The 26,390-nt window shown below is 38.5% G+C and overlaps 1 protein-coding gene across 15 annotated transcripts in view; it reads left to right on the top strand.

The window, feature by feature from the left end:
* TBL1XR1 (TBL1X/Y related 1) overlaps positions 1–26,390 on the top strand; it is a 185,464-nt gene that overhangs the window by 86,928 nt on the left and 72,146 nt on the right. For 11 of the 15 annotated variants that reach the window (XM_045386609.3, XM_065540198.1, XM_074031423.1 and 8 more), the window contains one exon: positions 17,716–17,791. The exons of 3 other annotated variants lie outside the window; for them this stretch is intronic. Coding sequence is in view for 1 of the 12 variants with exons in the window: in XM_045386610.3 (XP_045242545.1) it covers positions 17,716–17,791 (76 nt within the window). In the remaining 11 variants the exon portion in view is untranslated. Of the gene's footprint in view, positions 1–17,715; positions 17,792–19,372; positions 19,575–26,390 lie in introns of all 15 variants that reach the window. One more of the 15 variants, XM_065540201.2, reaches the window with a different exon arrangement.

The following is a 26,390-nucleotide window of genomic DNA, read 5'->3' as shown; positions in this document are numbered from 1 at the left end:
ACTAGTGCTTTTGTGCCTTTCAAGACTTTTTGGTAAACTTCCAAAAGGAGGAAGATAATGTATTTTAAAATTTCAGTCTCTCTTATAAATACTGATTATATAAATTAGGTAAATTTGACCTGAATGATCAGATGAAGTTCCTGATTTTTATATGTATCAGTTTTTTTTAACAGTTGAATCCATATAGTATTGCAAGAAGTAGTTAGTTGTATGAGAAACACTATAGGTCAAAAGTATTTGGAAGCTGGGTCAGGTAGATGGTTAAAAAGTGTACTTAATTCATTGGTTGATGGCCTTACATCGTACTCTGGTGGGGGCCCAAGATCCTTACTGTATGGACTCCATCCTGCCCGTGGCACTGTAGCAGTAAGACAGTATGGATGTAGACCACCTCACTCCTCCATACAGTGATACTTTAATTAAAAATCGTTATTATTATTATTATTATTATTTATTTTCAAAGTGACAAGGTCTTACTCTGTTGCCCAAGCTGGAGTGTAGAGGTGTCATCATGGCTCACTGCAACCTCAAACTCCTGGGCTCAAGGGGTCCTCCTGCCTCAGCCTCCCGGGTAGCTGGGACTACAAGTGCATGCTACCCTGCCCAGCTAATTAAAAACAGTTTTTTTTTAAATAGAGATAGGGTCTTGCTGTGTTCCCCAGACTTGTCTTGAACTCCTGGGCTTAAGCGATCTTTCCATCTCAGCCTCCCAAACCACTGGGATTACAGGTGTGAGCTACCGTGCCTGGCCAAACTTTTTTTTCTTTCTTTCTTTTTTTAACCTTTTCAATTTTAAAAAAGGGACAGAGAACACTGTGTTTTTATCATGTACACCACAATCTTTTGAAATTCATAATGGGTGTGGTGGCTCACACTATAATCCCAGCACTTTAGGAGGCCAAGGCAGGAGGATCTCTTGAGCCCAGGAGTTCAAGACTAGCCTGGACAACATTGTGAGGACCCGTCTCTACAAAAAGTTGAAAGTTAGCTGGGCTTGCTGTCACACACTTACAGTTTCAGCTACTTGGGGGCTGAGGCAAGAGGATCTTTTGAACTTGGGGTTGAGGAGGTGGAGTTCAAGGCTGCAGTGAGCTATGATTATGCTGCTGTACTCCATCCTAGGCAACAAAGCACATATATATATGTATGTGATATGGGTCTTGCTTTGTTGCCCAGGATGGTGTGTGTGTGTGTGTGTGTGTGTTGTGTATGGTGAAATCTAGTGAATTAATAAATGCATTACCTCATAGTTACCATTTTTGTGGTAAGAACATATAACATCTACTCTACATTTTTCAAGAATTATGTCATTTTTAACTCTAGTCATCTTGCTGTATGATTGATCTCTTGAAGTTTATTCTTCCTAACAATAATTATGTATTCTTTGACCAATAATTCTCCAGCTTTTCCCCCCTTACTACCCCCACCTCTACTACTTTTTCTACTCTCTACTTTTATATGATCAACTTTTTTATATTGCACTGGGTAAGATCATGTGATAGTTGTCTTTCTGTGCCTGGCTTGTTCACTTAACCTGATGTCATCCATGTTGTCATATATGGCAGGATTTTATTTTTAATGGCTGAATAGTATTCCATTTGTGTATATGTACTCCATTTTCTTTATTCATCTTTTTTTGAGACGGGGTCTTACTCTGTCACCCAGGCTGGAGTACAGTGCCATGGTCTCGGGTCACTGCAGCCTCTGCCTACCAGGCTCAAGAGATCCTCCCACCATAGCCTCCTGAGTAGCTGGGACTACAGGCACGTGCCACCATGCCTGACTGATTTCTGTAGAGACGGGGTTTCACCATGTTGCCCAGGCTGGTCTCAAACTCCTGGACTCAAGCCATCCGCCTGCCTCGGCCTCTCAAAGTGCTGGGATGCTGACATGAGCCACTCTGCTAGGCCCCATTCATCTGTTGCTGGACACTTACTTCATATCTTAGCTATTGGGAATAGTGCTGTGATGAACATGGAAGTGCAGACATCTCTTCAAAATAGTAGTGATTTCACTTTCTTTGGGTATTTACCCAGTAGTGGGATTACTATATCATATGGTGGTTATTTCTGTTTTTAACTTTTTTAGAAACCTTCATATTATTTTCAGTAATGGCTGTACTGGTTAAATTCCCACCAAGTGCGTAAGGATTCATTTTTCTCCATATTCTCACCAGCACTTCTTGTCTTTTGTCCTTTTGGTAATGCTTATACTGACTGGGGTGAGATAATATTTCATTGTAGTTTTGATTTTCCTGATGATTAGTGATATCGAACATTCTTTCATATACCTGTTGATATTCACATGTCTTTTGAGAAATGTCTATTCAGGTCTTTTGCCATTTATTTATTTTTATTTAATTTTTAAATTATAGAGATGGGGTCTCCATATGTTGCCCAGGTTAGTCTCAAACTCCTGGGCTCAAACGATTCTCCAGCCTTCACCTTCTAAAATGTTAAGATTACAGGCATGAGCCACTGTGCCTGGCCATTTTGCCCATTTTAAATATTAGGTTATTTGATTTTTTGTATTGAGTTGTCTAAGTTCTTTTGGATATTATTTACCAGATATATAATTTGCAAATATTTTCTCCTGTAGGTTATTGTTTTTCTTTGTTTATTTCTTTGCTGTGCAGAAGCTTTTGGTTTTGTGTAATACCACTTGTCTGTTTTTGCTTTTGTTGCTTGTGCTTTTTGAGGTCCTATACAAAAAAAAAAAAAAAAAGTCCTTGCCCAGACTGCTGTCAGGAAGCGTTCTCCTGGGTTTTCTTTTAGTAATTTCCTAGTTTTTACACTTAAGTCTTTAATCCTTCTTTTTTTTATTGTTTAATTTTTGTATATGGTAGAAGATAAGGGTCTACTTTCATTCTTCTACATGTGAATATTCAGTTTCCCCAAAACCATTTATTGAAGATACTGTTCTTTCTCCACTGCGTATTATTGGCACCTTTGTCAAAAATCAGTTGGCTGTAAATGTGTGGATTTACTTTTTTTTTTTTGAGACGGAGTCTCGCTCTGTCGCCCAGGCTGGAGTGCAGTGGCCGGATCTCAGTTCACTGCAAGCTCCGCCTCCCGGGTTCACGCCATTCTCCTGCCTCAGCCTCCCGAGTAGCTGGGACTACAGGCGCCCGCCACCTCGCCCGGCTAGTTTTTTGTATTTTTTTAGTAGAGATGGGGTTTCACCGTGTTAGCCAGGATGGGCTCGATCTCCTGACCTCATGATCCGCCCGTCTCGGCCTCCCAAAGTGCTGGGATTACAGGCTTGAGCCACCGCGCCCGGCCTGGATTTACTTTTGGGCTCTCTCTATGGTATTCCATTTGTGTTTGTGTGTGTGTGTAAGTGTGTGTGTTTTGAGACAGAGTTTTGCTTCATCATCCAGGCTGCAGTGGCACGATCTCAGCTCACAGCATCTTCCGCCTCTGCCTCCCAGGTTCAAGCGATTCTCCTGCCTCAGCCTCCCAAGTACTGGGACTCCAGGCACATGGTACCACGCCCGACTAATTTTTGTATTTTTAGTAGAGACGGGGTTTCACTATGTTGGCCAGGCTGGTTTTGAACTCCTGACCTCGTGATCTGCCTGCCTCAGCCTCCCAGAGTGTTGGGATTACAGGTGTGAGCCACCGTGCCCGGCAGGTCTTTGAGGACTTTCACAAAAAGTATGCTCATACTTTTCTTTTTCTTGAAAAGTAGAAATTTGGCTGGGCGCCTGGTTACTTGTTTTTAAAACAGGGACAATAATATGTACTGTACAAAATCGTCAGATTTAAATGATACTGAATGTGCCAGCAATGTAGAGTTTAATATTAATACTCATTTTGTCACCTCTGATAAGAACATTTAACCACTTTTGGTCTCAGTCTCTATGCATAAAACAAAGGGGATTGAATGAATGAGACAGCTTTTCTTTAACTGTCCTATGATCAAAACAAGTTTTCCATGTTATTTAAAAGATACTTTAGGCCAGGTACCGTGGCTTATGCCTGTAATCCCAGCACTTTGGGAGGCTGAGGTGGGTGGATCACCTGAGGAGAGGGGTTCTAGACCAGCCTGGCCAATATGGCAAAACCCCGTCTCTTCTAAAAATACAAAAATTAGCTGATCATAGTGGCATACGCCTGTAATCCCAGCTACTCAGGAAGCTGAGGTGGGAGAATCGCCTGAACTGGGAGACAGAGGTTTTAGTGAGCTGAGATCGTACCAGTGTACTTCAGCCTGGGCAACAGAGTGAGACTCCCTCTTAAAAAAAAAAAAAAAAGAAAGATACTACGATACTTTGATTTTGTATCTGTGTTGTCTTATTTCTCAGAAGGCAGGAGATACTTTCTTCTTTCGTTTCAGGGCCTAGTTCTTATTTTTTAAAAGGCTTCAAAGGATCTTAGCATTCAATCCAGTAAACCCAGTCATTGCTTGTTGGCATTGAGTCTTAGGAGGCTTAAGTTGTAGGCCTAAGACCATTGGTACCCTAGAGGCAAAGTTGGGATGAGGACCCAGGTGCACTGTGAGTAAAAGGTTCCCCAAACCCTTTCTCTTTCTGTGAGTAAATGACGTTGGTTTAATGTTTAGCTCTGACTCATCTGAAATCTAAAGTGGAATGTTGGCAACATTAACAGCCACCATATAGGGTATGGCAAAGAGATTCCTGACATGTGAACTGCATCTGGTTCGGGAAGGTGTGGTGCATTCTTAAAACTGTGCATATCCTTGGTGGATTGAGTGCCCTGGAAGATACGTCCAGGAGATGCTTATAAGATGATAGTGGGCCTGGTGCAGTGGCTCGCGCCTATAATCCCAGCACATAGGGTGGCCTAGACGGGCAAATAACTTGAGGTCAGGAGTTCAAGACCAGCCTGGCCAACATGGTGAAACCCGGCCTCAACCAATCCTCCCATCTATTTTGTCTCTACTAAAAATACCAAAATTAGCCTGGCATGGTGGCATGTATCTGTAGTTCCAGCTACTCGGGAGGCTGAGGCAGGTGAATCGCAGGAGGCAGAGGTTGCAGTGAGCGGAGATAGCGCCACTGCACTCCAGTCTGGGCAACAGAGCAAGGCTCTGTCTTTAAAAAAAAAAAAAAAAAAAAAAATCGTAGTGGCTTCTCAGTGGAACTTAGGTTTGTCTAACCTAGGGTAACTTTTGCAGTGTCTGTGGATTCTTCTTTGCATACCCACCTGGGTAATGATATGATGATGGTGGTGATAGTAGTGAGAGGTGCAAAGACAATAGCTCCTGGATTGCATGTCCTCCTCCTGTTGTGTGACTGGTGTGATACTACCCTGCTAGCCTTTCCTGTCCTGTAGCTTTCTCGATGAACACATGCCAGGTGTGGCCTACTTAGGTTTTTGTGAATTTGTCTGGTTGAGTCTGAGTTGTTAGAGCAGTTCTTTTCAACGGATTGATTTGCTTGACGTGAGATCAAGGGGGTGAAAATCATACACAACACATTTTCATCCTCTTTGTGTGAAAAATACTTTCCTCTTCTGGACCCTATCTGGAAGAAGTATTCCTTAGACAATTTCTGGCTTCTTTTCTCTCATGAAGAGGAGGTAAGATTTTGCCCTCATACTTTTCTGCTTCCCAAAATATCCCTCCCTGTTCTCATTAAGTTCTGACCACTCCTTCCTCTCATCTCATTTAATTCTTACTCATATCTAGAATTGTGCTGTAGGTACAATAGTAGGCACAAGTCATAGACATACTGTCATTTATTCCTGTACTTTTGCAATAGAAGGTATTGAAAAAATACAGCTCAGTGTCTTTATGGTTCTAGCTTTATGCATTTTCACAAGCATTTCTCCTTTGCCTCCTCTTTGTCTTCTGCTGAAGAATAGTGAACACAGTATGGGAAAAAAACCATAAACAAAACCAAGACCAGGGGTTCTTAAGCATTTTAAGAAGTTCTGGTTTGTGTTTTGTTATTTTTACCTAGTCAGGCATTTTAAATTCCTAATGGTGGGTATATAGCCCTAGATACATTTAAGTATTTGCTGGATATTTACAAATTGAGTCTGTTGCCTAAACTGTAGAAGGGCTTAAGTCATTAGATTTTCTATTTTGGTGACATTTTTCTGTTTTCCTGTATCATGTGTCTTAGAAAAACTTGGAAGTTCTTTGCTGTTAATTTTGTAAGAATGTGTGTATGAAAATATTTTGACTCAGTAGACTCTGGGCAACAGTTAAGAATTTCTTTGATTTGGCATATTTTCTCTTCAGCATTTGATAGCTTATATGATGGCCTCCATATACAACCTGTCATTTATAATGCCTGATAGGTCTCCTAGGAATTGTAGCTTCACAATATATAGGAGGCATCAGGCACAAATAGATACTGCAGAGAAAAAATTAGAGTAATTAAAACAATGATGTATTTTGTGAATAAGAAAGTGTTCTAGGTGTGGCTTCCAGTAGTAAGCTGACAACACCAAGATATAAGGCACATCTTCATACATCATTGCCTGTACACAGAACATCGAGCATACAGGATGGCTTCCTGAGTATCTTGCTGTCTCTCAATTGAAATACAAACCAACTCTGGCTCTGACCATCCTACTTTAATATTGCAACCCAGGGGTTCCTCTTTCCCTTTCTCTTCCCCCCAGCTTCCGAATCCCTTTACCTTGCTTGGACTTTTTCTTTTTTCATAGCATTTATGATTGTACCATTACACCTGTTAATCAAAAATCTGCTGGAATTTAAACTGTGAGAGGGCAGGGGTCTTTGTTTTATTTACTGATGTATTTTAGTAAGTTTTGTTCCTAGTGTTGGTGAATTAATAGTAACTTGATGTAAAGGGCTAACTTTTAATGTTAACAATCTCTAGTAGAAAGGTTAATTACAATTTGTTTTTTCTTCCTTCTTCCTTTCTTTCCTCGCCTCTTCTTTCTTCCCATAGTTCTGTTGTCTGCTGCAGGACAAATCTTACAATCATTCCAAAATACAAAAACAGAACAACCTTCTATTTAATCTTGGAGATGAACATAGGCTTTAAATTACATTTCTTCCCATTCTCTTAAAGGAGAGTCAAGCTTTCTTCATAGTTTGTATTTTCTTGAGTAACTAATGCATTTCTAATGGTGAGAGTTCATTTAGTGTGCAGATTCTTTGTTGCTGATTGAATCTTTGGTTGCTTTGATACTCAATTTATGTTCGATTAAAAAATTGGGAAAAGGTATAAATTGACAATTTTAAATGTAATTTTGTTTATAGATTTGTTAACTTGTTTTTAAAAATTAATTACGAATATACAATTTACTTGTGTTTTTCCCCGCATTTATCTGTGAATTATATTACGATTTAGGATTGTTATAAAATGTGAAAAGAAAACATGGTTGATGATAACATTTTCGTCCCTATTATAGAAGGGATTTTTGGTATCCAGATATCCTTATCCCATCAAAAAGCTAAATTACAAGCTCATTTTCTGTTAATTTTTAAGATGGGCATAACATTTCTTCTCATCACTACTTGGTGAACATTAGGTAGTATTGCCACAACTTATGGCCAGTGTTTTCTCTTTCTTCCTTCCTTCCATTTGCTCTGGCAAAGAGGATGCATTGCCAGGACCGCTGTCTGCTATCGCAGTGTCTTTATTGTCTGTTTCTTTGTTGTTTGCATTAAAAAAAAAATAGTTACTGTTGGTATTCTTTAAACTCATGGAAATCCATAATTCAAACAATTTTTTTGCTTAGGGAGTTGATTCTTTTTGTTGTCTTTTAATACTATACTATTTTTAACCTTTTTGCCCCCTTTTAAACTGTACATGCAGTTATAATTAACTGATATTTATTAGTATTATTTCTATGCAAAAATGCCTTTAGGCATTCAATAGGATTATAAATCCTAGTTTATTTTCTTTACAATAAGCCAAACACTATGTTCATACTTGTTATCAAGCTGTCTAATACACTATATAGATGAAGACACTGCTTGCTTACGGTTGTATGGGTATGATGTGAAAGAGCTGAGTTTTTAAACAGAACAGAAAGCCTTATTCTTTCCATTCTTACCCCACTGTCTTTTAAGTTTCCGAAGATGGCAGAGGAATGTTGAAGTTTAATGCTTAATATTTTCTTGTTGAACTTCATTATTATATATAGTGCCACATAAGATACTATGTTTGAATTCCTTAGAAAATTTCCTTTTCATAGAATGGTTATATATTTTTAGTGGGCAGTATTTAAATAGTGTTTTTGCTTGGTCCGTTGACTTATTTGATTAAAAAAAAAAGTGTTTACCTCATTTAACCTAAAAGCTTCTTGGCTTTATCCTGAATCTGTAGAAATTTGGATGGTTCTGGTTATTGCTTTAGAGTCAACAAACTATGACCTGTGAACCATATCTGGTGTGTTATCTTTTTTTTTTTGAATAAATTTTTATTAGAAAGAGTAATGCCCATTCATTTTTTAATGTATTGTCTATGGCTACTTTGCTCCGTTATAGCAGAGTTGAGTACTAGTGACAGAGACCAAATGGCCTGCAAAATAAAAAAATATCTACTTACTGGCCATAGTTTGCCTTAGACCGTTGCGTGCTAATGGCTGAGAAGATGGAGTAGTTGTAATCAGATAATCTCAGTTGGTGTTTTATTATCATAACTTGGGTGGTGGGCAGAGAGGGGAGCAGTTTTCTGTATTGAAATAAATATATTGTGTGTATATATATATAAAATGTTTTTTTTTTTTTTTTTTTTTTTGAGACGAGTCTCGCTGTGTCGCCCAGGCTGGAGTGCAGTGGCCGGATCTCAGCTCACTACAAGCTCTGCCTCCCGGGTTTTTACGCCATTCTCCTGCCTCAGCCTCCCGAGTAGCCGGGACTACAGGCGCCCACCACCTCGCCCGGCTAGTTTTTTGTATTTTTTAGTAGAGACGGGGTTTCACCGTGTTAGCCAGGATGGTCTCGAACTCCTGACCTCGTGATCCGCCCGTCTCGGCCTCCCAAAGTGCTGGGATTACAGGCTTGAGCCACCGCGCCCGGCCTATATAATGTTAAGAAAGGTAGTTTCCTTTCTTTCATGATCCCCGGGTGGTGTTGTATCTGTGTGTGTGTGTGAACCAGAAGTGGCTCCTGAATGGGTCACGAAGATAACACAGCTTGTGTTTGCTGGTTCAGATGTATCATTTTAAGCTTGGTGAGCAAGTTGAATTGAAAGCATTTTGGCAAACCAACACCAGATGAGAACTTGGCATTCTCCAGAATTAAGAATATTCCACTAAAAAAAAAAACCCATACAACCTTGATTTCATAAAGGAATGTATTTTTGGCAGCTGTTTTGATTGGAATGTGGTAGTTAAATGAACAATTCGTTTTAATTTACCGAAGGAAAAGCATTTGCTGATATTGTCTAGATTATGCCAACTTTCAAAATACGAAATCAGAGAAACTAAGTTTAAAGCCTTTTTTCGCATGAATCTGTAAGGAAATGTTTTTAGTGAGGACACATAAGACTCTTTGAGTTCATCAGTAGTGGATAAATAGAAATGTAACATTTCAGAATCCTGAACCTAACATCTAGTTTAATGTAAGTATATGTTTTTTCTTTGTGTCCAGTGTACTTCAGAATGACCTTTTCAGTTTAGTAATTATCTGCTGACTTGTTTTTTTTTTTTTTTTTTTTAAAGAGGCCTATTGCGTTCTGTTACAAAGTAAATATTGAAGATGTTTAGTTGTGAAGTGTGTTTGAAGAACTGCTTCATTGAGAAGGTGTTCACTGTCACTGCGAGGTTATGCTACTCAGGATGACTGCTATGTTTGGGCATACTCCAAATCTGTTGTAATTTAGAAGTTTTATAAATGATAATTTTTTTGTTGTTGTTGTTAGTAGTAATGCTGTTGTGTTAACTCACAAAAAGACATAATGTAACTGGACTCAGTAGCCTTACAGGACAGCAGAATCTGAATGGGCAGTTTGTGTCCTGCACAGAGGTAGACAGCCAAGGGAGAAGTGGGCACTGCAGTCCAGGCCATGCTGTTTCCCTGTTAATAGGCTGTCTTCACAGAGGAAGGAGCTTCCTTCATAACAATTTATTTATATTATTTAATATGTATTACGTCTTTTTCCTATGCTGGGCACTGATTAGCACTTTTTATTCCAGTCTCCTCACTTATTTTACAGATGAAAAAGCCAAGGCACTGAGAGAGGTTATCTAGTTACTTAGGTCATCTAGTTACTAAGAGTCAGAGCCAGGGAGTCCCAACCCCTGTGTGGCTCCACAATTCCAGGCTCTTAACCTCCGATACCATATGGCTTCCTTTTTGTAATTTATTCTGCTAGAGTCTAATTTGCACAAAGGTACCGCAGAAGCTAGTGCTGGTGCTGATAATTACACTTGAGTGCTAAGTTAGAAAGGGATGAGGCACACATAGAACAAACTTCAGCTCATTTGCCTATGTGCCCACTAGAACTTCCTTGATGAATCACATATCCAGGTTTTGTTTGAACATTGTCACTGATTTGTGCGATGGTTTTGTTTTCTCTTATATTGAATAGGAAAAAAATACCTTTCTATAACTTCTGCCTACTACTTAAAATTTTGTCACATGTAGCTGAGGCTCATTTGGGCTTTATGTATTTTTATGCATTTTCTTCTTCTTTTTTTTGTTATGTTTTGTAGTCTTTTTAGCCCTCTTTCTGTTTATGGTGTCTTCATTATCATTGTCCTTACTTTTCTGTTCATTTTTGGGAGACAGATTGAGTTTATCTTTTGTTTGTCATCATTAATCTTAAAATTAGATTAATAAAGAACTTAGTCTCACATAGTATTAACATATTTCTCCCTCTAGTTCTGAACACTTCTCACTTTGCAATCTAGTATTTGAAAGAAGTGACTCTCCTGCCTTAGATTAATAATTAGAACCTGACTAGTAAAATTTTCCATCCTGTCCCCTCCCCTGTCACACACCCCCCGCCCCACCCAGTGGTTCTCAGTCCCCATTGGAATCGTACACATGCGCACACACACCCACACACTGACACCCATACGCCCAGTGGTTCTCAACCACCATTGAAACCCCCCAGGGTTGGTGGGGAGGATTTTAAATGCAAGTGATGTAGGTCCTACCCTAGACCAATTACATCTGAGTGAGGGGCTCACCACGTCATAGTTAGGTTCTAATCTGGGGCATTTCTGTAGGACAGAGTTAATCAAAGACTTAGTCGTCTTGGCAGAGCTGCTGTTATTTTTACTGGAAATGTGTTGTTCAACTGAATGATTTTTGTGTTGTAGCCTAATTAGCTATTCAAATTTGTAATACCTTGAATCAGATATTCAAACCTTAGGAAGAGTGAGAAATCTGGTAAGATGTAGGAATGTCATTTTTCTCTTCTAACTTAAGTGCCATTGTACCCACCTGTGTGGTCTTAGGCAACAAAGCTTCATTTTTTTTTTTACCCCCATGTATTATTTCTTAGATCCTCATTGCTATTTCTGCTGGTCCCCCACCCCACCCCCCACACTTGTTTCTTTCTTCCAAACTACTTTTTTAACAAAGGGTTTAGCAGCTGTCAAACTTCGTGTAAACAAGAAAACAGTGTTATATCTGTGGTATTTCAAAGGCACTGTAAATTACACCATTAATTTAATAACTTATTTTGGAGAAAACAGTTATATTTACACATTAATGCTGTACTCACTTAAAAAAAAGTAACTTAAAATGATCTATACATTTTTATATTAGTTTTCAAGTATCCATAAATTTGGAGTGTAAGCCTTTTCTCATGTTCAGCATCCCTATCACTGAAGGTTTGTGAACTGGAAGCTTTCGATGTGTAGGTGTTAGTGCCAAAATAATAAACTTGACTTATATTAGCATTAGAAACTGTTCAAAACAGCCTTTAATTTTAAGAACTCTGTGGGTCATTGTAAGAGAGTTTTTGCTATTTTTAATTGCATTGCTTACCCAGTGATAGACAAATTTAGAAATACTTGATAGTTTTTTTGTTTTATTCTTGCACAATAGTTTATTTTTGTATAATGCTTAACATAAAATTCAATTACATGTGATGTTACCGGTGAAACTAACTCAACTAAGGTAACAATTAGGTGATTAGACACCAGTGTATGTTTAAATCGTCTTTTCTTTATGTGAGTATGTGATCTTGAGAATAGCTTATTTTTAAAAATGGAGTCAGATAACTTTTGAATCAGTTTTCCCCAAATTGCTTAAGTAACAAATGGAAATGAAAACATAGGCAGTAATTGCAAAGCTGTGCATGATCTGACAGTGAGTCTGATCTCAGAGTCACTTAAGATATCCCTGCTGTTATAGCTCCTTCCGCTTTCACCTGCCTTACCTTCTGGCTGTCTGGAATATTATCTGTATGTGTAAATTCCATGGGAAATGAGGATGGGGTGAGGACAGTGGAGGATATAATGCTTAAAGGCTTTGATGTATGCGTAGTATGTTGTTGGAGATAACATACTAACATTCCTTTTTGTAAAACGGATTAAGAAGATTCAGTTGAAACTCTGATTTACAAATATGTATTAATCTTTTCATTAGGAGGTAGTACTGTTTTTGTTTTTTCTTAATTGTGCCTTCAATCATGTGCTAAGCAATTTAATTTGAACTTTTTCTGTGATTTTTCCTGGGAGTTAATTTAATAAAAATCTTTCTAAGCAGAGTCAGTTCTGGTAGGATTCTCATGTATTTCTCTCTCTCTCTTCTTTCTTTCTCCTTTTTTTTTTTTGTGTGTGTGTGTGTGTGTTTTTTGTTTTGTTTTTTTGGGAGACAGAGTCTGTATCACCCAGGCTGGAATGCAGTGGTGTGATCTCAGCTCACTGCAACCTCTGCCTCCTGGGTTCAAGTGATTCTCCTGCGTCAGCCTCCTGAGTAGCTGGAATTACAGGCATCTGCCACCACACTTGGCTAATTTTTGTATTTTCCCTAAAGATGAGGTTTCTCCATGTTCACCAGGCTGGTCTTAACCTTCTGACCTCAAGTGATCCACCCAAACCTTCTGACCTCAAGTGATCTGCCTGCCTTGGCCTTCCAAAGTGCTGGGATTATATTTTTCTCTTAATTCATGGGATGACTTTCCCAAATTCTGTACGTTAAAAAATTTTTTTAAAACTTTTTTTAATAAAGGATACCAGATATACTTCCTTGAACTTGTTACTGACCAGTAGGTTCTAGATTAGAATGTTGCTACCTTAAGTAAGTATTTATTGTGTTTGTACCTTTGTCTAGGAAAAGGGCCCATAATGTCCATTAGCTTTTCAAAGTTATCTATAAATTAAATAAATTTACTTCTAGACACTGCAGTGTAGTATTTTTGAAGAGCAGTCAAAATATATAATTTGCTGTTCTAGAATTTTTGCATCTTAAAAAAATCTTCCTAATTATGCGTAGGTGGCAGATCTTAGAAGATGTCTGCTAAGTCAACAGTGTCTTTCTATGCTAAAAGCCTTATTTAAAATTAATCATTTACTTTAGATAAAATGCTTTGAAATACATTTTTGGAAGCAAAGCTTTTTGTTTGGAGACAAAACACAAACCCTGCAGCCATTTATTTTATTACAAGAAGTAGAGTAAATAGATACAGTTTATGTAGTACACAAAGGAGGTGATAGTTTTTACACCAATAATGTGATTGATCATGTACTTCTTGAGTTTTTTGTTAATGATAGAAGATCAACCTTTATTGGTCACCTTCTGGAAGTGGTATTAAAATTATTGGTATAACCAGGTTCTCTCAAGCATTTTCTTTTTTTTTTTTTTTTTGTTTTTGTTTTGTTTTTTGAGACGGAGTCTCGCTCTGTCGCCCAGGCTGGAGTGCAGTGGCGCGATCTCGGCTCACTGCAAGCTCCGCCTCCTGGGTTTACGCCATTCTCCTGCCTCAGCCTCCTGAGTAGCTGGGACTACAGGCGCCCGCCACCACGCCCGGCTAATTTTTTGTATTTTTAGTAGAGACGGGGTTTCACCGTGGTCTCGATCTCCTGACCTTGTGATCCGCCCGCCTCGGCCTCCCAAAGTGCTGGGATTACAGGCGTGAGCCACCGCGCCCGGCCAAGCATTTTCAAAATAACAATCCACTGCTGAGTTTTTCCTTCCCAGTGTGATTTATTTGTGTAGTAATTCAGTCTCTACTGCATTTTATTTTCAAATATGTATAAATTCATTCCTCAATATCTAGATATTTTAACATTTTATCAACATGTATATCTTAAGAACCATGTATGTTCAAGGCACTATTCTTAGTTCTGTTGGGAGACAGCAAGATGATTACATCAGTCTTGGGTCTCCAGAAATTTGATCAGAGAGGCATGATGAAAGAATAAGGCACTATGCAGTTGTGGAAAGGGAGATATGTTAGGCTGGGGCTCATTTTTCTCTCTCTGGATGGTGGGGTGGATAATTAATGGAGGAAGCTGATTTGGCCTGATCTTTGAAGGAGGGATATTGTGAGCAGAACCATAGTCAGAAGGACATTTCTGGTGAGGAATGAGGAATGTCATGGCAGCCAAAGAGTGCAGATAAGAGAGTCACAGTGATCTGCTGTGATGAGATTTGAGAATGTTGAGTAAAAGTAGAAACGTAGATAAGACAGGATACGCCTGTTTTGGACTTGAATTACTTTAATACAAATAGTTTGAATACACATTGTCAGATTATGTTAAATGCACCTTAAGTTTTGTAATTCCTTTGTAAAGTATATCACTATATCTTTTAAAATTTAGATATTTATTTTAATTATGAGATGTGCTTTATAAATGCATTGCATGATGGCTAGGACATAGGTCAATGAGTTGACTAGGAAAACATCTTAAGAGAGAAAAAATATGGCCCTGCATATGTTTCTAGAAATTTTCCAGATTAAATTGCATGTGCAATTGGTATACCATTTTTCATGTATTTATTCATCCTTCAAATCCTAGAATCACTTTTTAACCATGTCATCAACTATTAAATCACTATTGTGGTCTTTCTTCTTAAAGACTTGTAGTATTAATAGGAAAAGCTAAATGAATGAATGAAGACAAAGGTAGAGAAAAAAATTGCATCTAAAACCAAAATTGTAAGAAACAAGAACATGGCAGAGCCAATACTTAAACTACAAGAATGAACTCTTCACTTACTATGATCTAATCATTTAATAGATGTATGAAAAAATTAGCCATTATCATGGCTGGGCATGGTGGCTCACGCCTGTAATCCCAGCACTTTGGGAGGCTGAGGTGGGCGGATCACCCAAGGTCGAGACCAGCCTGACCAACATGGAGAAACCCTGTCTCTACTAAAAAATACAGAATTAGCCGGCCATGGTGGTGCGTGCCTGTAGTCCCAGTTACTCAGGAGGCTGAGGCAGGAGAATCGCTTGAATCTGGGAGCCGAAGGTTACAGTAAGCTGAAATTGTGCCATTGCACTCCAGCCTGGGGGACAGAGCGAGACTCCATTTCAAAAAAAAGAAAGAAAGAAAGAAAGAAAATGGCAGAGCCAATACTTAAACTATGAGAATGAACTCTTCACTTGCTATTATCTAATCATTTTATAGATGTCTGAAAAAATTAGGGATTATCAAGAAAGGTATTTGAAATGTAGATTATTCCACGGGGCGCAGTGGCTCACCCCTGTAATCCCAGCACTTTGGGAGGCCGAGACGTGTGAATCGCTTGAGGTCAGGAGTTCGAGACCAGTCTGGCCAACATGGTGAAAACCCGTCTCTACTAAAAATACCAAAATTAGCCAGGTGTGGTGACTTGTACCTGTAGTCCCAGCTACTCAGGGTGGCTGAGACCAGGAGAATCACTTGAACGCAGGAGGCGGAGTTTGCAGTGAGCTGATATTGTGCCACGGCACTTCAGCCTGGGTGACAGAGTGAGACTCTGTCTCAAAAAAAAAAAAAAAAAAGTGCAATATTCACTATTGGTATTGATGAGCTTTGCTCTACGATTAAGTTTTACCTTAAGATACTAGCTAATGATGTAAAACTGTCATTAAGACATTAAGGATGTAGAATGTTATGAACAAAAATATAGCACTGTAAGTACATTGTTTATCTGCCTTTTACTTATATTGGGAGTTTTTTTTGTTTGAGACAGAGTCTCTTATCACACAGACTGAAATGCAGGGGCATGGCCATCTCGGCTCACTGCAGCCTCTGCCTCCCAGGCTCAAGCAACTCTCGTGCCCCAGCCTCCCGAGTAGCTGGGACCACGACCTGTGCGCCACCATGCCTGATTTTTTGTATATTTGGGAGAGATGAGGTTTTGCCATGCTGCCCAGGCTGGTTTCGAACTCCTGAGTTCAAGCGGCCCGCCTCGGCCTCCTGAAGTGTTAGGATTACAGGCATGAGTCACTGTGCCTGACCTCTTATATGTGTTTTAAAATATAAGTAGTACATGTTAATTATAAATAAATTGAATGCATGTATGCCAAAAATTTTTGTGACAAAAGTGGTCTGTTGATTTTTAGATAACAAGCAGCCTTATGTAACTTTAGCTCAAAAATTGACAAAAACTTTATTTTGAAATAATCGATGTTCATAACAAACGACCTTGAGGTAAACAGATTCTAGTGGTATCTAGACATGATGTCTAAAGAACATTTCCTCAGTCCATGCTAGAAAAGACCTATCAAGTAGCTCACAAGTGCCTCTAGGCAACAAACCTTGGGGGCTCACGCCTATGCCCTGTTTTGAAGCCACAGGGATTGGTGGGATAGTGTAAGTGGCATAATCATCATTTACTTAGTTATCTTCTTAACTTTACCTAATTGGTGTAGGAGCTAAACCTCCCATATATTATAGTAAACTCCTTTCTGTGGTGTCAGCTTGATTTTACTCTTTACGAAATTGTACTCCATGACGGAAACTGTACTGGTCAGTGTTCCAACTAAGCATCTGCTCTGACATGGTATGTGAAGTATAACTTTTTGTTTTTTTTGAGACGAAGTCTTGCTATTGTCCCCCAGGCTGGAGTGCAATGGCGTGGTCTTGGCTCACTGCAACCTCCGCCTTCTGGGTTCAAGCAGTTCTCTTGCCTCAGCCTCCCGAGTAGCTGGGATTACAGGCGCCAGCCACCACGCACGGCTGATTTTTGTATTTTTAGTAGAGACAGGGTTTCACCATGTTGGCCAGGCTGGTCTCGAATTCCTGACCTCAGGTGATCCGCCTGCCTCGGCCTTCCAAAGTGCTGGGATTACAGGCGTGAGCCACCGCGCCCGGCCATGAAGTATAACTTTTTTATTTACACAGAGGGTTTATGGAATATAATATGCCCTGACTTAGCAATTGAGAAAACTGGATAAGCCCTATAAAATACGTAAAGTCTAAAGAGATCAAAGTTAGTAAGTTTTGATTGAAATTGTTTCTAAACCAATGACATATTTTTATTTATTATTAAACAGAATATAGAATGCAAGTTTATGTCATTCTTGGTGGCCCATGGTTTTAGATTATGAACATACTAATTGGACCTTAATACAGTAATATTTACGCAAGTTGAGTTGAATTGTGGTGAGACCACTTGTGTGCAGGTTAATCTCTTTGAGTCTCATTTTATTCACTATGCCAACCTCTTATGAACATTCTAAAGACTTGCCAAGTATTAAGCACTCAAAAGTTGCTGCTGTTGTTTATGATAACAGTTACTTGAGGGAGAAAGAAATTCACTGGTGGGGACTTTAAGGAATATTTCAAACATGTAACATTTGGTATGGAAAATCTTTTAAACTGAATGTGTTTTAGGGCACATTGAATACTTTACTTTCCTTTTCCTCAGCATCAACAACAGCAACTTGTGATTGGCGGTGACCGGATATTCAGTTGCACATCCCCACATCAATGCACTGCCAATGGTAAGACTCTCCAGCTCCCAATGTCAGAGTGTTTATTATTCTCTTGTTTTTAGGATCTTTTGCGAATTTTGAAAGTTTCTCACAATTTGACAAAATACATGTGTTCCCAAGCTAAGTAAGTGTTTTTTTGTTTTTTTGTTTTTAATTTTTATTCTTTTTAAATATATGTAATTTAAGTTACTTAAAAGTAACTTTTGAATATTTGGTAAAGGAAAAATTGCAACTTTTGAAAATTTCTCTTTTCTTTTCTTTCTTTTTCTTCCTGTTTTGAGATGGAGTTTCACTCTTGTCACCTAGACTGGAGTGCAATGGTGTGATCTCGGCTCACTGTAACCTCCACCTCCCGGGTTAAAGAGATTATCCTGCCTCAGCCTCCCAAGTAGCTGGGATTACAGACATGCGCCACCACGCCCAGCTAATTTTTTGTAGTTTTAGTAGGAGACAGGGTTTCACCATGTTGGCCAGACTGGTCTCAAACCCCTGACCTCAGGTGATCCGCCCGCCTGAGCTTCCCAAAGTGCTGGGATTACAGGTGTAAGCCACCGTGTCCAGCTGAAGATTTCTGTGTTCTGTACTTTTAAAAACATCTTAGCTACAGTCATCAGGATGAAAAATATTGTTATATCGTGATGGTCTTGTGTTTTGTCAAATGAACTATATTTTGTGAATAGTACTTTCTTGTTAGAAATGCAACAGTGGCATTTTGCTCTTCTATTTTTGTCCATCATTTCACTAAAATAGATTGTTTTTGTGTATTGCATTTATCTTAATATTTTTTAGTTATGTGCATTTAAATGGCTAGGATTCTACTATTGTAATTAATCATTTTAAGGAGAGTCATTCTTATCTATTTGAGAGGATTTTTAAGAAGTCTTTCACTGTAGAATATAAATGGCAATCATTTGATATAGCAGAAAGACTACTGGACTCTGTGAGAGCTGGCATTTGCTTTATTTCCTGAATATACTATGAATCTTTGACTTTTGGCAGGTACTCTTGTAAATCTTAGATGATGGAATTGGACTTAATTTCTAAGGTTTATTCTAGCTGTATGTCAAGTGCTTATCATTGTTAACTAGAAGTCAGAGTGATTCTCTCTTAAAAAATAATTTCTTACCAAAATAATATTGTTGTTTATTTTGGGGATCAATAAATAGAAGAGAAATGAATTTTTACTTTTTTTAAGAATTAAATAATAACATCTTACATTTATAAATATTTTCTGGAGTTCATTACCAACAATTTTATTTTTACTAAATTAGGGAGGCAGAGAAACTGATTGAGGTTTATAGAATTTGGTGGGAAATGATGTATCATTCTGAAAGAAAAACTATTAAAAGTTGAGAACCAGAATAAGTGGGTAAGATATTTGTGAAAATATTCCCAGAAATAATTCCTATTGGAGATGGATTGTTTTCAGTATGTTGATAGGAGGAGGATTTTCTCTGTCTAAACTCTTCTGAATTCCTGTTGGGAAAAAAAGGTTGACCTCTTCCTTTCCCTGTTCTTTTCCTCTCTCTGCATCCTCCTCACCCTCCTCCCTTTCCTCTCCTTCTCTCTCCTTTTTCTTTTCTCTCTCAGGGGTTGATAGGAAATGTTGAAGAAAATAACATATTCCCCACCCCCCAAGCCAAGCTTTACCTAGCACAAAGGATGACATGTTTTTTTGTTAATTTATAAAGCACTTGCTGGGGTCTTTGGGTTGCTCTGGTGACTCATTAACCACTAAATCTGCTGTTTCCCAGGGAGCGCTAGAGTTTCTCATGAAAGAAATACATCCATGGTAAATCAACTTTGGTATTTGGAGTGTCTGCTCTTGACTTTTTGTTCACATGAAGTTTTTGTTCAAATGAAGTTCACATTTGAAACCTGTTACTCTTCTTTGTTGTCAGATCCTTAGTATTTGTGGCACGTCTCCCTTGGCAATCAGACCAGTTGGGTATCTGAGATACAGGTGCCTATCCTTAAGTGAAAGTTTTTATGTGCTATTCACAGACTGGTTTTATAACTGCTCATAGACTGCATTGTAAATTAGATCATCCCAAACATGTTTGTCAGTTTTGTTGAAAATCTCTGAAATCATTTTAATATCATCACAGAAGTTTGTGTTTGCATGTGTGTGTATGTATATATGTATGTATGTTAGTGTGTGTGAGAGATGAAGTAGACCAAGATACAGCAAACTTGCTGACAGTCTAGCTAAGGACACTGAAGCCATTTCTATATATTTGGCCAGATGTGCTAGTAAATTTATAGGTATTGGTTCAAAAATGGTGTGGTTTTCCCATGACCCTCAGAAATGCGATAACATTCTGGGTTGAACCTGTGCTGTGTAGTATGTCATATTTATTTTCTCTGAAAATGCCAGAATGCTTAGTGGGATTATATACAGTTACCTCTACCACCTCCCTACCTACCCCCAACAGTGTTTTTTTTCTTTTAAAATTTAAAAAAGTTGATATATAGTAGTTGTACTTATTTTACAGTGCATGCTTTGATGCTTGTATAGATATAAAATGATCAAGTTAGGATAAATGGGATATCCATCTCCTCAAACATTTTTATTTCCCTTGTTGATCATTGTTCTTGTTAAAATAATATGAGGGATTCATAACATCCTTTTTTGCCTTCACCCTTCTTTTACCTAGACACAGGTAATTTTAAATATAATCGCACCTTATGGCCAGGTGCAGTGGCTCATGCCTGTAATACCAGCACTTTGGGGAGGCCGAGGCAGGTGGATCACTTGAGAGATCAGAAGTTCGAGACCAGCCTGGCCAACGTGGTGAAACCCCATCTCTACTAAAAATACAAAAATTAGCCAGGCGTGGTGGCGCACACCTTTAATCTCAGCTGCTTGGGAGGCTGAGGCAAGAGAATCCCTTGAACCTGGGAGGCATAGGTTGCAGTAAGCCACTGCACTCCAGTCTGGCTGACTGAGACACCATCTCAAAAAAAAATTTTTTTTTTGCACCTTAAATCATGATTTATAGCTGCTTTCCTGTATCAAATGTTTCATAACTACTTTTTTGTAATTATCTCATATTGCATTAGTAGGACCCATTGGCCAGCAGGTGTATATTATTATTTTGACTTTTTATTTATTATTTTTTGAGACAGTCTCACCCTGTTGTCCAGGCTGAAGTGCAGTGGCGTAATCTGTGCTCACTGCAAAACCAAAACTGTATACCCATTAAACAGCACCCACCCTCTCCCACCCCCCTGCAAGTTCCCAACACCCCACTCTCCTCCCAGCCCGTCCTCTGGCAACAACCCTTTTATTTGTTTCTGATTTTGCTAGATACGTCATATAGGTAGCACCATATAGTATTTGTCTTTTTGAGATTGGCTGCTTTTGTTTAACATGATGATCTGTATTGTAACCTGTGACATTATTTCCTTGTCTTTTTTAAGGCAAAATGAAATTCCATTGTATGTACATACCACATTTTCTTTTTTTTTTTTGTATTGTTTTTTAATTTCAATCGGTTTTTGGGGAATAGGTGGTGGTTGGTTACATGGATAAGTTCTTTAGTGGTGATTTCTGAGATTTTGGTGTACTCATCACTGGAGCAGTGTATACTGTGCCCAAAGTATAGTCTTTCATCCCTCTCCATCCCCCACCCTTTCCCCCAGTCCACAAAGTCCATTGTATATTCTTATGCCGTTGCGTCCTCCTCATTGCTTAGCTCCCACTTATGAGTGAGAACATGCAATGTTATGGTTTTCATTCCTGAGTTACTTCACTTAGAATAATGGTCTCTCATTCCATCCAGGTTGCTATGAATGCCATTATTCCATTCCTTCTTATGACTGAATAGTATTCCATGGTGTATATACACATACCACAATTTCTTTATCCACTTGTTGATTGATGGGCTGTTTCCATAGTTTTGTAGTTGCAAATTGTGCTGCTATAATCATGCGTGTGCAAGTATCTGTTTCGTATAATGACTTCTTTTTCTCTGGGTAGATAGCCAGTAGTGGGATTACTTGATCAAATGGTAGTTCTACTTTTAGTTCTTTAAGGAATCTCCACACTGATGTCCTTAGTGGTTGTACTAGTTTACATTCCCACCAGCAGTTTAAGTGTTCCCTTTTCACCACATCCATGCCAACGTCTATTATTTTTTCATTTTTTGATTACAGCCATTCTTGCAGGAGTAAGGTGGCATCACATTGTGGTTTTGATTTGCATTTCTCTTATTTTTAGTGATACTGAGTATTTTTTCATGCGTTTGTTGGTCATTTGTATTTCTTCTTTTGAGAATTGTCTATTCATGTCCTTAGCCCACTTTTTTTTTATGGGATTATTTGTTTTTTTCTTGCTGCTTTGAGTTCCTTGTAGATTCTGGATCTACAGAATCTTTGTTGGATGCATGGATTGTGGAGATTTTCTCTCACTCTGTGAGTTGTCCGTTTTCTCTGCTGATTGTTTCTTTTGCCGTGCAGAAGCTTTTTAGTTAATAATTAAGTCCCATCTTAATTTATCTTTGTTTTTGTTGCATTTGCTTTGGGGTTCTTGGTCATGAAGTTGTTGCCCAAGCTAGTGTCTAGAAGGGTTTTTTCAATGTTATCTTCTAGAATTTTTATGGGTTCAGGTGATAGATTTAACTCTTGGATCCATCTTGAGTTGATTTTTGTGTAAGGTGAGAAATGAGGATACAGTTTCCTTCTTCTATGTGTGGCTTGCCAGTTCTCCCAGCACCATTCATTGAATAGGGTGTCCTATCCCCACTTTGTGTTTTTGTTTGCTTGGTCGAAGATCAGTTGACTGTAAGTATTTGGCTTTATTTTTGGGTTCCCTGTTCTGTTCCATTGGCCTATATGCCCATTTTTATACCAGTACCATGCTGCTTTGGTGACTGTGGCCTTATAGTATAGTTTGAGGTCAGGTAATGTTTATGACTCCAAATTGGTTATTTTGGCTTAGTCTTGCTTTGACTATGTGGGCTCTTCTCTGATTCCATAGGATTTTAGGACTGTTTTTTGTATTTCTGTGAAGAATGTTGGCAGTATTTTGATGGGAATTGCATTGAATTTGTAGATTGCTTTTGGCAGTATGGTCATTTTCAAAATACTGATTCTACCCATCCATGAACTTGGGATGTGTTTCTGTTTGTGTCATCTGTGATTCCTTTCAGCAGTGTTTTTTAGTTTTCCTTGTAGAGGTCTTTCATCTCCTTGGTTAGCTATATTCCTAAGTATTTTATTTTATTTTTGCAGCTATTACAATAGCTGTAAAAGGGAGTTCTTGATTTGATTCTCCACTTGGTCACTGTTGATGTGTATATTAATTTTGTATCTTGAAACTTTGCTGAATTCATTTTGTCACTTCTAGGAGCTTTTTGGAGGAGTCTTTAGGGTTTTCTAGGTATACAATCATATTATCAGCAAACAGCAACAGTTTGCCTTCCTCTTCACCGATTTGGATGCCCTTGATGTCTTTTCTTGTCTGATTGCTCTGGCTAGGACTTCCAGTAAGTACTGTGTTGAATGGAAGTCAGACCACATTTTCTTTATCCATTCATTTGTTGGTAGACATTTGGGTTGCTTCTACCTTTTGGCTATTATGAATAGTCTTGCTTTGAACATGGATGTGCAAATCTCTTTGACATGTTGATTTCAACTCTTTTTAGAACTGGAATTCTTTTTGGGATCTCAGAACAGGGATTGCTGGATCATATGGTAATTCTAGGGTTCCCCCCCGCCCCCTTGAAAAAGTTCTGTACTCTTTCCAGAGCAGCAGCACCATTTTACATCCCTACCAACAGTACAACAGGGTTCTACACACTGGACATTTGCTGTTTGTTTGCTAGTGACTATCCTAATGGATGTGAGGTGTTGACAATAATTTAACACTACCAACTGTCTACTTAGCTTTGATTTTTCTGAACTACTCCTAATATGTTTTTACAGAATCAACAAAACTTATACATTATGTTTGGTTACTGGGTATAGCTTATGCTTCTACCTATTTTTTCCCTTTTATTTGTCCTGTGAAGTTTTCTACATTCTGTATTTTATTTATTGGATTCCTATAGTATAAGGTTAATCTTTTCCTTATATTGGTGGTTGTAGCTAACGGCTTCATCTAATTAATTAAGATTAATCTAATCTTAATTTAGGTTTTTTTCCTTTATTATTTTGAGAGGTAGGGGTGGCAGAATATTTCACAGGTGGTGCTAAATATAGATGGAATACCTCTAATCTGAAATGCTCCAACATCTGAAATCTTTTGAGCACTAACACAGCACTCAAAGGAAATGCTCATTGGAGCATTTTGGATTTCACATTTTCAGATTGGGAGTGCTAAACTGTTACACTGCAGATATTTCAAAATCTGAAAAACTTGTGGTCCCAATCATTTTAGATAAAGGACACTCACTGTATGCTTGCATAAAGAAGCACCTAATGTTTGTTTTTTATTCCTGACAGTAGGCGACATTAATGATCATTCCTAGAACCATTATTTCCATGAGGGCAAAGAAAATGTTGATATTCCAGTTATATCAAGCTTTTATTATATGTAACATTTCTATAAAGAGAAACTTTCCCTAACAGATATTTCATTACTCTGTGGCACAGATTGCACAAAGGCATATGAAATGCATGATTCTTTCCTTTATTTACCAGTTTTCAAAGTACTGAGTTGTTTCCTGGAAGCCTTTCTAGGGTTCTTGAATACCTTTCTAAGTAACAAGTGAGGATTTTTTTGAGTTATTGTGAGCTTGTGGATTTAAGCATTTGATATGTTTTATTGCACTGTAGTTTGTATTCTTATTGATGTCATTCCCTTGGCCAAAAGAGCCTTTTCAAGTTTACTTCTGAGTCTTTTTTGATGTGACTCTAGTATTCTCTCTCTGGTAACTTCCTTGCTTTCTGACAAAACAAGATGTTGGCCAAAGCTCATCTTGTACGTGTCCTTTGTTGGTCCTCAGATCAGCTGTGTCTCTAAGAAGTCCTGATTCCTTTTAGTGAAAAAGAATATTTATATATTTATGTTATATAATATGCAATAGTTAATATGTAAACATAATAGAAAGTAATATATTAAACAAAAGTATAAAAAGAGTACATGTACTTTAAAAGTACTTTAAGTACATGTAAATATAAAAATAAACATAATATAAAATTATACATATTTTTACATTTATAAATGTATATTTAACCAGTATGAGTAGTGACTATCGTTTTCATTTTTCTTTTTTTGTCCACGTCTCAGTGGGATTACAGCTAAGTATTACGTTTTAAAGTAAGTCCTCATGTGTAATCCGCCCCCTGCCCACCACCAGTTTGATACATAGTTGGGTCAACTTGTCCTTTCTCTCCCCTATCTCCCCAATTCCTGCTCCCCTTCCCCTTTTCTTCTTCTCTTCCCCTCTCCCTCTTTTCTTTTTCTCTCTTTTCTCCTTTTCTTTTCAACACTGTGTCATTCAGTCACCCAGGTAGGAGTGCAGTGGCGTGATTGTGGTTCACTGCAGCCCTGCCCTTCTGGGCTCAATTGATTCTCCCACTTCCACCTCCCAAAGTAGCTGGGACCACAAGTGCGTGCCACCATGCCTGGCTAATTTTTTTTACTGTTATGTTATGTTATGTTATGTTATGTTATGTTATGTTATGTTATGTTATGTTATGTTATGTTATGTTATTTTGAGACGGAGTCTCGCTCTGTCGCCCGGCTGGAGTGCAGTGGTGCCATTTTGGCTCACTGCAACCTCCGCCTCAATCGTTCAAGCAATTCTCCTGCCTCAGCCTCCTGAGTAACTGGGACTACAGGTGCATGCCGCCATGCCCAGCTAATTTTTGCATTTTTAATAGAGATGGGGTTTCACCATTTTGTTCAGGATGGTTTCTTTCCTGACCTCGTGATCTACCCGCTTCAGTCTCCCAAAGTGTTTGGATTACGGGCATGAGCTACCGCACCTGGCCAACTTTTTTTTTTTTTTAAAGTAGAAACAGTGTCTCCCTGTGTTGCCCAGGCTGGTCTTGAACTCCTGGGCTCAAGCAATCCTCCTGGCCTCAATCTGCTAAAGTGCTGGGATTACAGGCCTGAGCCACTGTGCCGAAGCCAGGCCAATTTGTTTCATTTTATTTTTAGTATTTAGAATTTAAAATATTTGTTTTAATTTTGTTTTATAATCCTAGGAAACATACCACTTCAAAGTGAGATACATTCTTCCTCCTTTTGTAAGTAACCAAGTTACTTACAAAAATCAAACTATTTTTTATTTATCTTGCTCAAATGTAAACACATACATATGTATTCTTAAATATTCTGGAGATCACTTTATAGCAGGACGTAGATACAGTCTTTTTTTTTTTTTTTTGAGACGGAGTCTCGCTCTGTCGCCCAGGCTGGAGTGCAGTGACCGGATCTCAGCTCACTGCAAGCTCCGCCTCCCGGGTTCACGCCATTCTCCTGCCTCAGCCTCCCGAGTAGCTGAGACTACAGGCGCCCGCCACCTCGCCCGGCTAGCTTTTTGTATTTTTTAGTAGAGACGGGGTTTCACCCTGTTAGCCAGGATGGGATGTAGTCTTTATTCATTGTTTTACAGCTGCATTCTACTCTGTTACACAGATAGCTATTTCAAGAGTG

The sequence above is a fragment of the Macaca fascicularis genome, chromosome 2, assembly GCF_037993035.2.
Source record: "Macaca fascicularis isolate 582-1 chromosome 2, T2T-MFA8v1.1".
Taxonomy (NCBI): Eukaryota; Metazoa; Chordata; class Mammalia; order Primates; family Cercopithecidae; genus Macaca; species Macaca fascicularis.
Note: the sequence above shows the minus strand (reverse complement) of the source record. Positions and strands in the feature narration are given on the sequence as shown.